Raw genomic sequence first — 15,298 nt, forward strand, 5'->3', positions numbered from 1 at the left:
GGAACGCCACTTTGGGAGGGGTTGTCTCCCAGGTGATCGGAGGCACCCAGGTGAACAGTGTCTGGGAAGTGTGGCACCCTGGCATTGCTGGTGTCACCAGGGCACCTTGGTACTGCCATGGTAGCATTTAGCATATGCTGGGTGTCAGGCCCAGGGGTGCCCAGCCCCTATGAAATGGGGTGGGGGCGGGGCTCGCTGACCCCCTTATAGGTGAGTTGAGGCTTGAGGGGGGGGGGGGTCCAGTGCTGCAGTGGGGGATCCGGAGATTTAAAAATGGTGCCCCGATCTCATGCTGCAATGATAAGCAAAGCTTGTTAGTGCACAAAATGGGACTAAGTGCGGCCTCGGTGGGGCGTCCCTCACTGACACCTTGAAATGAAGCAGAGTCCCGTTTAATAGGGGTCGTCCTCGGCGCTGCAAATGTCGGAAACACCCGGCCAACCGCGTTCGACACGGGACTCTGTTTCTTTTCCATTAACTCCCACCCCCTGTTTCACTGCTAGGCTGATAGCTTTTCCTGCTTTATTTGCATTTCCGGATCATGTTTGTAAAAAGTGCTGGGTTGCAATGACTGACGACCAGGAACTTAGACAATCAAGATTTATGGAGAACACTGAGCAGCTCTTCTATGTTTTGAGTCTGCCCGCACTCCGGGGAGAACCCTCACGCTCCCAACATGTGACCACTTTTGTACCTGACTCCTCCCAGCTTCCAGGTGACCGCCCAGTCTACAATGTTCAAAGGTGATTCCAAAGATCGCAAGCCTTACTTAAACAAGACCCTTTAAAATGGGTCCTTGGCCTCACCTGCTGCAGACATCAACCAGGAAGACAGTATCCTGACAGAGACACCCAGGGCTGGATTCTCCGCCGGCGGGATTCTCCGTTGCACCGGCAGTGCATCCACTCCTGTGGGTTTCCCGATGGCCTGGGGTGGCCACAATAGGAAATCCCATTGGCAGGTGGCAAGAAGGGTAAATCCTGCTGCCGGCGAGGGCACGTCGCCCAGGCAGACCGGAGAATCCCACTCCCGGTATTTTTTCACCAAACAAGCCCTCGGACAAGGAAAACAATTGTATTGCAGACCTCAATGGTTCTTGAAGCTCCATAATTGAAATCAGCTTGATTCAAGAAAAGCGCCTATTTTTATCGAGGTGAACAGCCCAGGCATCAACTTACTGCCTGGTAAAATAAAATTATTGCTTTGGATATTCGTCCTTCAGAACTGTGGGTTGGATTCTCCAATTCTGATACTAAGTGCTGACGCCGGCGTGGGAAACGGTGGCGTTTTACGACCGTAAAAATGGTGCAAAACGGCCACCGTCTGGTGGGGAGATAGCAGGGACGCAGCGGAGAGGACCCGTTCCATGGACGTGTATGCGCACGGCACCCGGCCTGCCAAATAGTGACCCCTTTGGCAAGGCTCGCCACCCTCGGACCACCCCCCACCAGTGCCCCCAGCACCAGCCAAAGCCCCTCTGCCCGTGAATTGACTCCCCCTGACTGAATCAGCGCTGGACTTAGTCTGCAGCCGCCACGTCGAGTTCCCAAAAATACATACCGTAAGTGATCGACGCCTTTGGGAACTCGGTCCATCGGGGGCGGAGCATCAGGGGGGGAGGGCATCAAGTAATGTCCTAAGGCCTCCCCAACACTGTGCAACATACTCCTACACTGCATCATTTTGGAGAGGCCAGAGTGTCGCAAAACCGGCACCGCCACTGATTTTGGCGCCAATGTGGATTGTCCCGCCGATCGTCGGACGCGATTTAACATTCAGAGACCAGAGAATCCCGCCCTTTGACTCTGAGAGCAACACTGCTGCCTCACGGTGCCAAGGACCCAGGTTTGATCCCTGTGTCTGCTTGGGTCTCACCCCCACAGCCCAAAGCTGTGCAGGGTAGGTGGATTGGCCATGCTAAATTGCCCCTTAACTTTACCTCTGGGTTTTCTTTAACAACATTCAAAGTTCCCTCGAGAGCAAACACCTTTCTTCACAATAATGTGGATCAGGTCATGGGACCTGATGTCAGCTGAATGTTAAATGAGCCGAAGTGGGGCAGCACGGTGGCGCAGTGAGTTAGCACTGCAGCCTCACGGTGCCGAGGTCGCAGGCTCGATCCCGGCTCTGGGTCACTGTCTGTGTGGAGTTTGCACAATCTCCCCGTGTTTGCGTGGGTTTCACCCTCACAACCCAAAGATGTTCAGGGTATGGTGAATTGGCCACGCTACATTGCCCCTTAATTGGAAAAAATTATTTGGGCACTCTAAATTTATAAGCCGAAGTGCGCTGAAGCTTAAGACACTCACAGACGTCAATGGCGCGGACACAGACACCAATGAATGTGTGACAAATATTACCCCAATGATTACCCCCAACGCTAGTGATGTGAAACGTGCAAATCGTGGTGTCATTCAGAGAAAAGAAAAGACTTTAAAAGATACAAAATTAAGCGGGACAACTTAAAACGAGGACTAACTGTATCATAGATCATAGAATTTACAGTGCAGAAGGAGGCCATTTGGCCCATCGAGTCTGCACCGGCTCTTGGAAAGAGCACCCTACCCAAGGTCCACACCTCCACCCTATCCCCATAACCCAGTAACCCCACCCAACACTAAGGGAAATTTTAGACACTAAGGGCAATTTATCATGGCCAATCCACCTAACCTGCACATCTTTGGACTGTGGGAGGAAACCAGAGCACCCGGAGGAAACCCATGCAAACACGGGAGAACGTGCAGACTCCACACAGACAGTGACCCAAGCTGGGAATCGAACTTGAGACCCTGGACCTGTGAAGCAATTGTGCTAACCACTATGCTACTGTGCTGCCCTAATGTATTCTGTATATATTCTGTGTGTGAGAGAGAGAGAGTGTGAGAGAATGAAAGATAAAGGGAGAATATGAAAAACAGAAAGAGAATAGGAGAAATATTTCGAAGAATGAGTGGTGATCTCATTCAAGCGTACAAAATACTTACAGACTCAACAGGGTAGATGTGCAGAAGGATGTTTCCCCTGTCTGTGGTGTGGGGGGCGGGGGGGGGGGGGGGGGGGGACACAATCTCAGAATGAGGGGAAGACATTTAGCACTGAGAAGAGGAGGAATTTCTTCACTCAGAAGGTGGTGAGTCTTTGGAATTCTCTGCCCCAGAGGCTGTGGAGGGTCAGTCACTGAGCATGCTCAAGACAGAGATGGATCAGATTTCTAGATATTAATGATGTCAAGGGTTACGAGGATAGTGCAGGAAAATGGCATTGTGGTCGAAGATCAGCCATGCTTTGTTGAATTGCGAAGCAGGCTTGAGGGGCTGAATGACCCCCTCCTGCTCCTATTTCCTCTGGTATTACATTCTGGAAGAGAAAGCGACAGAGAGCGTAAGAGTAGGAGAAATGACGAGCGAAAATGACAGAGAAAGAAAGAGCGATGGAAATAATTATTTCATCCAGCTCCAGTGTCATTACAGAAAGCTAGAGCACAGCATTAAACTAATGTGGAAGGGGGATGGGAACCGATGCAGGAAGTCAGAAGGTAGTAAAACAGGGACAGAAACAAAAGGCAGTAAGGGGGCAAGTGTAAGGCAGAGAAGCCATAGTCAAAAATCAAAAAGGGCGACAGTACAAGGTACAGTGACTGAGGGGAGCTCAGTGAATAGGCCCAGTAATACTAAAAGGAATAAAACAGGAAGTAAAGATATAAATGGTAAGCGACGCGGCAGGTTGTTACATGATGATATGGGTTCAACGACAAGGAAAATTAGGAAAATTAGGTGCTAGCCACCGTGCCACCATACTGTCCGTGGATTAAACACACAGCAAAAGGTGACATTTTAGATGGATTTATGTTCTGTCACTAATTCCACAAGTATGTTCTGGGTGGTTTCCTTATGACAGACTGTTATAAGAATAGAAGAACATAAGAACTAGGAGCAGGAGTAGGCCATCTGGCCCCTCGTGCCTGCTCCGCCATTCAATTAGATCATGGCTGATCTTTTGTGGACTCAACTCCACTTTCCGGCCCGAACACAACCCTTAATCCCTTTATTCTTCAAAAGACTATCTATCTTTATCTTAAAAACATTTAATGAAGGAGCCTCAACTGCTTCACTGGGCAAGGAATTCCATAGATTCACAATCCTTGGGTGAAGAAGTTCCTCCTAAACTCAGTCCTAAATCTACTTCCCCTTATTTTGAGGCTACGCCTCCTAGTTCTGCTTTCACCCGCCAGTGGAAACAACCTGCCCGCATCTATCCTATCTATTTTATATGTTTCTATCAGATCCTCACGCATCCTTCTAAACTCCAACGAGTACAGTCCCAGTCTACTCAACCTCTCCTCATAATCCAACCCCTTCAACTCTGGGATTAACCTAGTGAATCCCCTCTGCACACCCTCCAGCACCAGTATGTCCTTTCTCAAGTAAGGAGACCAAAACTGAACACAATACTCCAGGTGTGGCCTCACTAACACCTTATACAATTGCAGCATAACTTCCCTAGTCGTAAACTCCTTCCCTCTAGCAATGAAGGACAAAATCTATTTGCCTTCTTAATCACCTGTTGCACCTGTAAACCAACTTTTTGCGACTCATGCGCTAGCACACCCAGGTCTCTCTGCACAGCAGCATATTTTAATATTTTATCATTTAAATAATAATCCCTTTTGCTGTTATTCCTACCAAAATGGATAACCTCACATTTGTCAACATTGTATTCCATCTGCCAGACCCTAGCCCATTCACTTAACCTATCCAAATTCCTCTGCAGACTTCCAGTATCCTCTGCACCCTTTGCTTTACCACTCATCATAGTGTCATCTGCAAACGTGGACACATTGCACTTGGTCCCCAACTCCAAATCATCTATGTAAATTGTGAACAATTGTGGGCCCAACACTGATCCCTGAGGGACACCACTAGCTACTGATTGCCAACCAGAGAAACAGCCATTAATCCCCACTCTTTGATTTCTATTAATTACCCAATCCTCTATCCATGCTACTACTTTACCCTTAATGCCATGCATCTTTATCTTATGCAGCAACCTTTCATGTGGCACCTTGTCAAAAGCTTTCTGGAAATCCAGATATACCACAGCCATTCGCTCCCCATTATCTACCGCACTGGTAATGTCCTGAAAGAATTCCACTAAATTAGTTAGGCACGACCTGTCCTTTATGAACCCATGCTGCGTCTGCCCAATGGGACAATTTCCATCCAGATGCCGCACTATTTCTTCCTTGATGATAGATTCCAGCATCTTCCCTACTACCGAAGTTAAGCTAACTGGCCTATAATTACCCGCTTTCGGCCTACCTCCTTTTTTAAACATGGTGTCATGTTTGCTAATTTCCAATCCGTCGGGATCACCCCAGAGTCTAGTGAATTTTGGTAAATTATCACTAGTGCATCTGCAATTTCCCTAGCCATTTCTTTTAGCACTCTGGGATGCATTCCATCAGGGCCAGGAGACTTATCTAGATTTAGCCCCATTAGCTTGCCCATCACTACCTCCTTAGTGATAACAATCAGCTCAAGGTCCTCACCTGTCATTGCCTCATTTCTATCAGCCACTGGCATGTTATTTGTATCTTCCACTGTGAAGACCGACCCAAAAAACCTGTTCAGTTCCTCAGCCATTTCCTCATCTCCCATTATTAAATCTCCCTTCTCATCTGCTGAAGGACCAATATTTACCTTAGCCACTATTTTTTGTTTCATATATTTGTAGAAACGTTTACTATCTGTTTTTATATTCTGAGCAAGTTTACTCTCATAATCTATTTTACTCTTCTTTATAGCTTTTTTAGTAAGCTTTCTGTTGCCCCCCAGTCCTCTAGTCTCCCATTAACCTTTGCCATTTTGTATGCTTTTTCCTTCAATTTGATACTCTCCCTTATTTCCTGAGATATCCACGGTTGATTTTTCCTCTTTCCACCGTCCTTCCTTTTTGTTGGTATAAACCTTTGCTGAGCACTGTGAAAAATCGCTTGGAAGGTTCTCCACTGTTCCTCAACTGTTTCACCGTAAAGCCTTTGCTCCCAGTCTACCTGAGCTAGCTCTTCTCTCATCCCATTGTAATCTCCTTTGTTTAAGCACAAAACACTAGTGTTTGATTTTACCTTCTCACCCTCCATCTGTATTTTAAATTCCACCATATTGTGATCGCTCCTTCCGAGAGGATCCCTAACTATGAGATCATTAATCAATCCTGTCTCATTACACAGGACCAGATCTAGAATCGCTTGTTCCCTCGTAGGTTCTATTACATACTGTTCTAGGAAATTATCGCGGATACATTCTGTAAACCCCTCCTCAAGGCTGCCTTGACCGACTTGGTTAAACCAATCGACATGTAGATTAAAGTCCCCCTTGATAACTGCTGTACCATTTCTACATGCATCAGTTATATCTTTGTTTATTGTCTGCCCCACCATAATGTTACTATTTGGTGGCCCATAGACTACTCCTATCAGTGACTTTTTCGCCTTACTATTCCTGATTTCCACCCAAATGGATTCAACCTTATACTCCATAGCACCGATGTCATCCCTTACTATTGCCCAGATGTCATCCTTAAATAACAGAGCTACACCCTTACCATCCACTCTGTCCTTCCGAATAGTTTGATACCCTTGGATATTTAACTCCCAGTCGTGACCATCCTTTAACCATGTTTCATGAGTCACTGTCTGTGTGGAGTTTGCACTTTCTCCCCCTGTCTGCGTGGGTTTCCTTCGGATGCTCTGGTTTCCTCCCACAGATTAGGTGGATTGACCATGCTACATTGCCCCTTAGCGTCCAGGGATATACAGGTTAGTTGGGGTTACAGGGTTACTGGGGAGAGGGCGGAGGATTGGGCCTCTGTAGGGTGCTCTTTCAGAGGGTTGGTGCAGATACAAAGGGCCAAAATGGCCTCCTGCACTGAGGGGGATCTATGGATTCTATGAATTTGTCACCAAGTTAAAAAGTTAAAACGGATTAAGTTATTTGGAATATTTTTGTGGGAGACTGAGGAGACCGCTGATGGTCCTGGGGGCAAATGGGGATTTAAACAAGGGGCTGCTGCTGAGTCAAGGTATTACTGCCAGGATCTGGAGTATTCAGAAAGAGAGTCGCCATTGCAGGCCCATAGTGAGAGGGGAGAGAAAGGGGCTGCTCAATACAATGAGAAAATTAAAGGAGGAATCAAAAAAAAAACATTCATTATCAAATGATGAAAAAGGGAAAGATTTTGAGCTGACAAAAGATCAGAAATAAAAGTATTCGCCCCTTAATAAATTCACCATGAGTAGTCAATGAGAAAAGTAAGTAACTGAGACTATGGTTTTGTAAGAGAATGGTTGAAGAATCAAAGGTGTTACTGTTAAGATATCTGAGGCCTGTATCATTTAGGTCTCACAGATAATGCTTGCATTTAATGTTCAGCCTGATGTGAGTGAACTTGCTGTATTACAATAATGGGTGGACACTCTATCACATTACACTGCAAAAGGACAGTGGTAAACATTGTCCTAGCCCCAGGGTTTGAACGATGAGCAATGCCATGGTTGACCTGCAACATTTTGTTCCTATCTGTTGATCGCTCCTGTATTTATTTCTTTGCAAGGTGTGCCATTTTTAATTACAATGTAACTCCTCCTGCTGCCCAGAAAGGTATCGGGTACAGCTGCGTCGGGGCACTTGGCTCACCCGGTGGTCACTGGTGCTCACGTGCCTGCACCTGAAACCTTTCTCGTCAGGGGCAGGAGCTGTTGTTTAAGGAGACCTATGTTTTACTGTTGTTCCTCCTCAAACTAATGGGAGGATGTTGCCTCTCTCACTGTATCTCAGACCTCTTAATGCCCTTGTTAATAAACGTACTTCTGTTAGTGAACAAGATGGCCAAGTGACGGAAGTTTCTACACCACCCGCCCTGCTATGAAAGCGGGGCTGATAATCACAGGGCTTGATTGTTTGGAGCCCCACATGGGGTGATAAGGATTTGTTCTTCAATACTTTCAGAAATTTCTATTCTTTTAAAATTTTTAACTGGTTGCTGTTACATGCGTCACTCCCGGGCATCTTGTCTGCATTAATGGATTTGTAAAACAGCATTGCTTTTATTCAATAATTTGCAAACCTTTACCTTAAATAAAACTTGCCACCATTAATAAAGCTCCAAAATATTTGTTGTACAGGGTTCAGTTATAAGACACCAATTTATCAACCACAAATGCACAATTCGGTGACAGAGCTGTCTCCCTAACTTTTCACGGGCACAAACTCCGGGGTGGGATTTTCCAGCCCTGGCACTGGAGGCATTGCCTGGTGGAACTGGAAAATCCCAGCCTCTGACACTGCATCTGCTCATGTCCAGGAAGTGCTCCCCCTAGTGTTATGACACAGATAAATATAGGGCGGGATTTTTCGGTCCCGCCCAATGTTGACATGCCTTTTGCTGATTAATTCAAATTTCCCATCCTGCCTGTGACGATTCCTGTGATGGGCAGAACCGGAAAATCCCGGCCACAGCCTTTCATTTAACAGCTCTTACAGATGTCTTTCAAAGAACAAAGAACAATACAGCACAGGAACAGGTCCTTTGGCCCTCCAAGCCTGTACCGGTAAAGAGGCTACTGCCTCTTTCGTTATTCGTCCTAATGTATTCTTTTGTCTGTGTCACTCTGCTCTTGTGCTTGAACTGAAATCGAACTTCACTGGATTCCTGTTCCCTTCATCTTTACTTTTTTATTTTGACCCATAGAAAATAGAAGCAGGAGGAGGCCATTCGGCCCTTCAAGCCTGATCTGCCATTCATTATTTTTTTTTTACAATTAAGGAGCAATTTTAGCGTGGCCAATCCACCTACACTGCACATCTTTGGGATGTGGGGCTGAAACCCACGCAGATATGGGGAGAATGAGCAAACTCCGCACAGACAGTGACCCGGGGCCGGGATTGAATCTGGATCCTCTGCGCCATGAGGCAGTAGAGCTAACCACTGTGTTACCGTGCTGCCCTCTCTGCCATTCACTATGATCATGGCTGATCACCGAATATAATAGCCTGATCACACCTTCCCCCCATATCCTTGGATCCCCTTTACCCCAAGTGCTGTATCTAACTGCTTCTTTGCTTTGGCCTCAACTACTTCCTGTGGTAATGAAATCCACAGGCTCACCACTCTCTGGGTGAATAAATTTCTCCTAATCTCTCTCCTAATGGTCTACCCCGTACGCTCAGAATGTGCCCCTGATTCTGGACTCCCCACCATCGGAGACATCCTTCCTGCATCTACCCTGTCAGTTCTGTTGAGACTGTGCCCTCGGCTTTTGAAGTAGCAAGAGAAGGATAATCAATGCAGAGAGTTGTGGAGCAGGTCAGAAGGGAAGAGGCAGAGGTGAGCACTTCCAGAATTAGACCTTACAAAGGACAAAGTAAAGAACATCATCCGAAAGTCATGGCAAGTTGAGGTAAAACGGGAACGAGCCAGAAAATAACGCACAAATCCAAAGACAGAAAGACAAGTTCAAAGAATCTGTCGAGAAAACGAGGCTGTGAAAGCTGCATCAAATTAGAGAGTCATCAATGCTCATCTGAAAATGGTTCGCAACAGCTTCCTCCTCCAGTTAATGGGGCGTCTAATTGACATCTAGGCAGAGAGTTGCATGGATGGACTGTCAAAGTACCAATTAGTACACGGGCCAAAGAGGGTGAGAGAGATGGAAGGTGAGCCTGCCGAGACAGAATTGTGCTGACTCAAGCTGGTTTCATCAGTAGTTATGCATCAACTGTCACAATCTGCTGGAGATCAGAAAGAAAATTACCAATCTTATAGAACTGAACAGAACTGAGTCAATTGGAACAGAACTGTGACATTTCATAGGCGAGAGTTGGAAAACTAAGACCATTTTCCAGAATGTCTGCCCATTAGAGCAGCTTATTAAAATGTACAGAGTTCCATGGCCTCAGCTGTTCATTCTCCTATGTAAATACTTCCTGACATTGCCCAAGTTTTCTGGCCTCACACAATCCTCTGTTGCAAGATTCCCTTGACAGATGTAATGGAGTCATTATTCAACCATGGTGCACATCAGGCAGGGCTTTGCTTGTGGCCAGAGGTGTGGTTAGGGGTGCAAACAGGGTGTGGTGGGCATGGGTGTGAACAAGGGTGAGAACAAAGTGGTGGGAAGCACTGTGGGCAGGGGTGTGGGCAGGGTGATGGGCACCGGAGTGGGCTGTGGTGCCGGCAGGGATGCAGGCAGGGGTGCTGGAAGGGTGGTGGACAGGGCTGTGTTCAGGGCAGTGGCCAGACTATGGGCAGGGCTGTGGACAGGGCTGTGGACAGGACTGTGTTCAGGGCTGTGGACAGGGCTGTGGTGAGGGCTGTGGTCAGGGCTGTGGTCAGGGCTGTGGTGAGGGTTGTGGTCAGGGCTGTGGTCAGGGCTGTGGTCAGGGTTGTGGTCAGGGCTGTGGACAGGGCTGTGGTCAGGGCTGTGGACAGGGCAGTGGTCAGGGCTGTGGACAGGGCTGTGGTCAGGGCTGTGGTCAGGACAGTGGTCAGGGCTGTGGACAGGGCTGTGGTCAGGGGTGTGGACATGGCTGTGGTCAGGGCTGCGGACAGGACAGTGGTCAGGGCTGTGGACAGGGCTGTGGACAGGGCAGTGGTCAGGGGTGTGGACAGGGCTGTGGTCAGGGTTGTGGTCAGTGCTGTGGTCAGGGCTGTGGTCAGGGCTGTGGTCAGGGCTGTGGTCAGGGTTGTGGTCAGGGTTGTGATCAGGGCTGTGGTCAGGGCCGTGGACAAGGCTGTGGTCAGGGCTGTGGACAGGGCTGTGGTCAGGGCTGTGGTCAGGGCTGTGGACAGGGCTGTGGTCAGGGCTGTGGTGAGGGTTGTGGTGAGGGTTGTGGTCAGGGCTGTGGTCAGGGCTGTGGACAGGGCTGTGGTCAGGGGTGTGGACAGGGCTATGGTCAGGGGTGTGGACAGGGCTATGGTCAGGGCTGTGGACAGGGCTGTGGTCAGGGGTGTGGACAGGGCTGTGGACAGGGCTGTGGTCAGGGGTGTGGACAGGGCCGTAGTTAGGGCTGTGGTCAGGGCTGTGGTCAGGGCTGTGGTCAGGGCAGTGGTCAGGGGTGTGGACGGCTGTGGTCAGGGCTGTGGACAGGGCTGTGGACAGGACAGTGGTCAGGGCTGTGGTCAGGGCTGTGGACAGGGCTGTGGACAGGGCAGTGGTCAGGGGTGTGGACAGGGCTGTGGTCAGGGCCGTTGTCATGACAGTGGTCAGGGCTGTGGACAGGGCTGTGGACAGGGCTGTGGACAGGGCAGTGGTCAGGGCTGTGGACAGGGCTGTGGACAGGGCAGTGGTCAGGGCTGTGGACAGGGCTGTGGTCAGGGGTGTGGACAGGGCTGTGGACAGGGCTGTGGTCAGGGCTGCGGACAGGACAGTGGTCAGGGCTGTGGTCAGGGCTGTGGACAGGGCTGTGGACAGGACAGTGGTCAGGGCTGTGGTCAGGGCTGTGGTCAGGGCTGTGGATGGCTGTGGTCAGGGCTGTGGACAGGGCTGTGGACAGGACAGTGGTCAGGGCCGTGGAGAGGGCTGTGGTCAGTGCTGTGGTCAGGGCAGTTGTCAGGGCTGTGGTCGGGGCTGTGGACAGGGCTGTGGTGAGGGTTGTGGTCAGTGCTGTGGTCAGGGCTGTGGTCAGGGCTGTGGACAGGGCTGTAGACTGGAGTGTTGTCAGTGCTGTGAAGAGGGCTGTGGACGGGGCTGTGGTCAGTGGTGTGAGCTGGAGCGTGGTCAGGGCTATGGCCAGGGCTATGGGCAGGGGTGTTTGCTGGGCTATGGGCAGGGCTATGGGCCAGACTATGGGCCAGACTATGGGCCAGACTATGGGCCAGACTAAGGGCCAGACTGTGGGCCAGACTATGGGCCAGACTAAGGGCCAGACTATGGGCCAGACTATGGGCCAGACTAAGGGCCAGACTAAGGGCCAGATTAAGGGCCAGACTATGGTCCAGACTAAGGGCCAGACTAAGGGCCAGACTAAGGGCCAGACTATGGTCCAGACTAAGGGCCAGACTAAGGGCCAGACTAAGGGCCAGACTATGGGCCAGACTATGGTCCAGACTAAGGGCCAGACTAAGGGCCAGACTAAGGGTCAGATTAAGGGCCAGACTAAGGGCCAGACTAAGGGCCAGACTAAGGGCCAGACTAAGGGCCAGACTAAGGGCCAGACTAAGGGCCAGACTGTGAGCCAGACTAAGGGCCAGACTAAGTCCAGATTATGGGCCAGACTATGGGCCAGACTATGGGCCAGACTATGGGCCAAACTATGGTCCAGACTAAGGGCCAGGCTATGGGCCAGACTACGGGCAGACTATGGGCAGGGTTGTGGGCAAGGGTGTTGGCTGGGCTATGGGCACGGCTGTGGTCCAGACTATGGGCCAGACTATGGGCCAGACTAAGGGCCAGACTATGGGCCAGACTACGGACCAAACTATGGTCCAGACTAAGGGCAGGGCTATGGTCCAAACTATCGTCCAGACTATGGTCCAGAGTAAGGGCAGGGCTATGGTCCAGACTATGGGCAGGGCTATGGGCAAGGGTGTTGGCTGGGCTATGGGCATGGCTGTGGTCCAGACTATGGGCCAGACTATGGGCCAGACTAAGGGCCAGACTATGGGCCAGACTACGGACCAAACTATGGTCCAGACTAAGGGCCAGGCTATGGTCCAGACTAAGGGCAGGGCTATGGTCCAAACTATCGTCCAGACTATGGTCCAGAGTAAGGGCAGGGCTATGGTCCAGACTATGGGCAGGGCTATGGGCAAGGGTGTTGGCTGGGCTATGGGCAGGGCTATGGTCCAGACTAAAGGCCAGACTATGGGCCAGACTGTCAGACTATGGGCAGGGCTATGGTCCAGACTATGGGCCAGACTGTCAGACTATAGTCAGGGCTATGGTCCAGATTATGGGCCAGACTATGGTCCAGACTATGGGCCAGACTATGGGCATGGCTATGGGCAGCACTTAGCTGATAAAATAAATACTGTTTGAGCAGCTGAAAGCTCCTCCTATTCTAGTCGTGGTCAATAACCTGGGTTCATCAGGTGGCTCTCCTTGAGACCACAACCAAAGAGACACTTTTCGGCAGATATTGTCTGAAAATTCGAAGGCAACTTCAAGTCAACTGAGAGAAGAAAAGATTAGAACCAGAATGCCATGAACGGGAGCTCGAGGGCTCAAAGGGATGGCAGAAATAGCGGAAAGGGTCACATGTAGCAGGCGGACGAGCCGGCAGACCCACGAGGTGAGGAGGCCCCAGTCATCCAAGAGAGAGGGAGACTAAAGACCCGAACATCAGCCTTCCCCCCCACCACCTAGAGACGGATGGAAGACTTTCCTCATGAAGGAGCTGACCACCTGAAAGAGGCGATATGGGTCAAAATCCAGGTGGCGGTGGTCTCCATGCAAACAACGATTGACGGGTTTGGGGAAAAGGTGGAAGCACAGGGAAAAGACAATACACGACCGAGAGAAAGCTGCGACAGACCAGAGCTGATAGTATCATCGCCCTGGAGACAGAAGGTAAAAGGTTAGTGGCGGCCCAGGGGAACTTAAAAGTGGAAAGTCGAGAACCAAGAAAACAGGTCCTGACGTCAGAACTTTCGGATCGTGGGCCTATCACGATGTATCGAGAGCAGAGACCCGACAGGCAATGTCGCCCAAATGCTGGGCAACCTAGTCGGGAGAGACAGCTTCCCGAACCCCACCGGAGATCGACAGGGCACACAGATGTAGTAGGCTGAAACCCAAGGCGGAGGAACAGCCAAAAGTGGTCATTGCGAAACTGCACCGATACCAGGATCGTGAGAGGATCCTGAGGCGGGCGAGACAGACCAAGGCGAGTACCTGGCAAGGACACAAGACATTGAGCTAGACTTGGCAAAACACAGGGCTGAATTTACTTAGGCAATATTGGCCCTGTACAAGAACGGGGTATGATTTGGTGTACTGTTCCCAGTCAGGCTCTGGGTCACGTTCCAGAACAAGCAGCACTATTTCAACATCCCGGCGGAGGCGAATAAATTTGTGCTGTCAAATGCCCTGGACAAGCGGCAGGCAAGGCAGCGATGAAGGCAGATGAGAGATGGAAAACGAAAGAGGTAGAGACTTGTTGGACATTTGATAGTTTTCGTGGGACCGTGCTGCCTCACTCTGCTCAAAAAGACCGAGTGATAGGGAAGGGTGAAGGCAAGAGAATGCAGGTGAGGGTGAGGTACAGGCAGAGAAAGCGGACAGTCAGCGGGCGTAAGGTAGGGGCCAGGTGAGGCTCAGAATGGGGGTGACCACACTAACACAAAAGGAACAGGATGGGAAAAAAGGGTTGGTTTTCAGATTGGCTTCAGCAGGTAAGGTGCAGGTTGAGGGAACAAGATGGCGCCGCAAGCAGCCACTTTGGAGGATCCCTGAGCAAAGGGAAACTCCAGAGTGCTGGGGCGCACCCATGTGGCGTACACATAGTTGGCGGCCATGTTGGGTGCCCCCTGGTCAAAGGGAAACCCCGGACCGCAGGTGCCCGACCTTATGGTGAGAACGGTGGCCATTTTGGAGGATCCCTAAACAGAGGGAAACCCCAGAGTGCATCCACCAGGTAAATATGGTTAATCCCGCAGGAACGGGAGGACAGAATCCCATCAGGATAGAAACTTGGAACGACAGGGGACGCAACGGGCCAGTGAAAAGATCCAGAGTCTTCATCCATTTGAGAAATTTCTGCAGGAGACACAACTGATGGTGAAGGACCTGCGGTAAGGAAGGGCTGAGTAGGTCAGACGCATCACTCCTGTTACGGGATGAGGGCTAGGGGAGTAGCCATACTGATTAATAAGAGGGTGGTGTTTACAGCGACAAGGACAGTCACAGACCCAGGGGGACAGTATGTCAAGGTCAGTGGTGTCCCGGACGAGGCACCGGTAGACCTGGTAAACATGTACGCTCCCAACTGGGACAACACGGATTTCAAAAAACGACCATGGCAGAAATCCCCGACATTGACACACCGACTGGTCATGGGAGGAGACTTCAACTGAGTACAGGACCCACTGACAGTCCGATCAATCCCAGAATGGGGAAAAGACAGGCATGGCGAGGGAACTGGGAGAAGTTATGGAGTAGATGGGGGCAGTGGAACCATGGCAGTTCTTATACCCCAGTGAGAAGGAATTTTCATTCTTTTAGCCAGTTCACAAAGTTCACAAAGATACACCCCTATCGACTTCTTTGCAGTGGGGAAATCGGTGCTTTCAGGAATAGTAA

At 50.1% G+C, this 15,298-nt stretch overlaps 1 protein-coding gene across 1 annotated transcript; it reads left to right on the forward strand.

Moving 5' to 3' along the window:
• Positions 1–10,239: 10,239 nt before the first annotated feature.
• On the forward strand, positions 10,240–14,794 carry LOC119950994 (fibroin heavy chain-like). The gene is made up of 3 exons (XM_038774025.1): positions 10,240–11,042; positions 11,164–11,523; positions 14,656–14,794. The coding sequence occupies exons 1-3, from the start codon at positions 10,240–10,242 to the stop codon at positions 14,792–14,794; spliced, it is 1,302 nt and encodes a 433-aa protein (XP_038629953.1).
• Positions 14,795–15,298: the final 504 nt, after the last annotated feature.

The sequence above is a fragment of the Scyliorhinus canicula genome, chromosome 16 (genome assembly GCF_902713615.1).
Source record: "Scyliorhinus canicula chromosome 16, sScyCan1.1, whole genome shotgun sequence".
NCBI lineage: Eukaryota > Metazoa > Chordata > Chondrichthyes > Carcharhiniformes > Scyliorhinidae > Scyliorhinus > Scyliorhinus canicula.

What these genes read in the sequence shown, in the direction of transcription:
- LOC119950994 (XM_038774025.1), top strand. Translation starts at nt 10,240, where the DNA reads ATGCAGGCAGGGGTGCTGGAAGGGTGGTGGACAGGGCTGTGTTCAGGG. An exon ending in GGACAGGGCTGTGGTCAGGG is followed by an intron (nt 11,043 to 11,163) that starts GTGTGGACAGGG and finishes TGGACAGGACAG; the next exon opens with TGGTCAGGGCTGTGGTCAGG. An exon ending in CAGGGCTGTGGATGGCTGTG is followed by an intron (nt 11,524 to 14,655) that starts GTCAGGGCTGTG and finishes TTAATCCCGCAG; the next exon opens with GAACGGGAGGACAGAATCCC.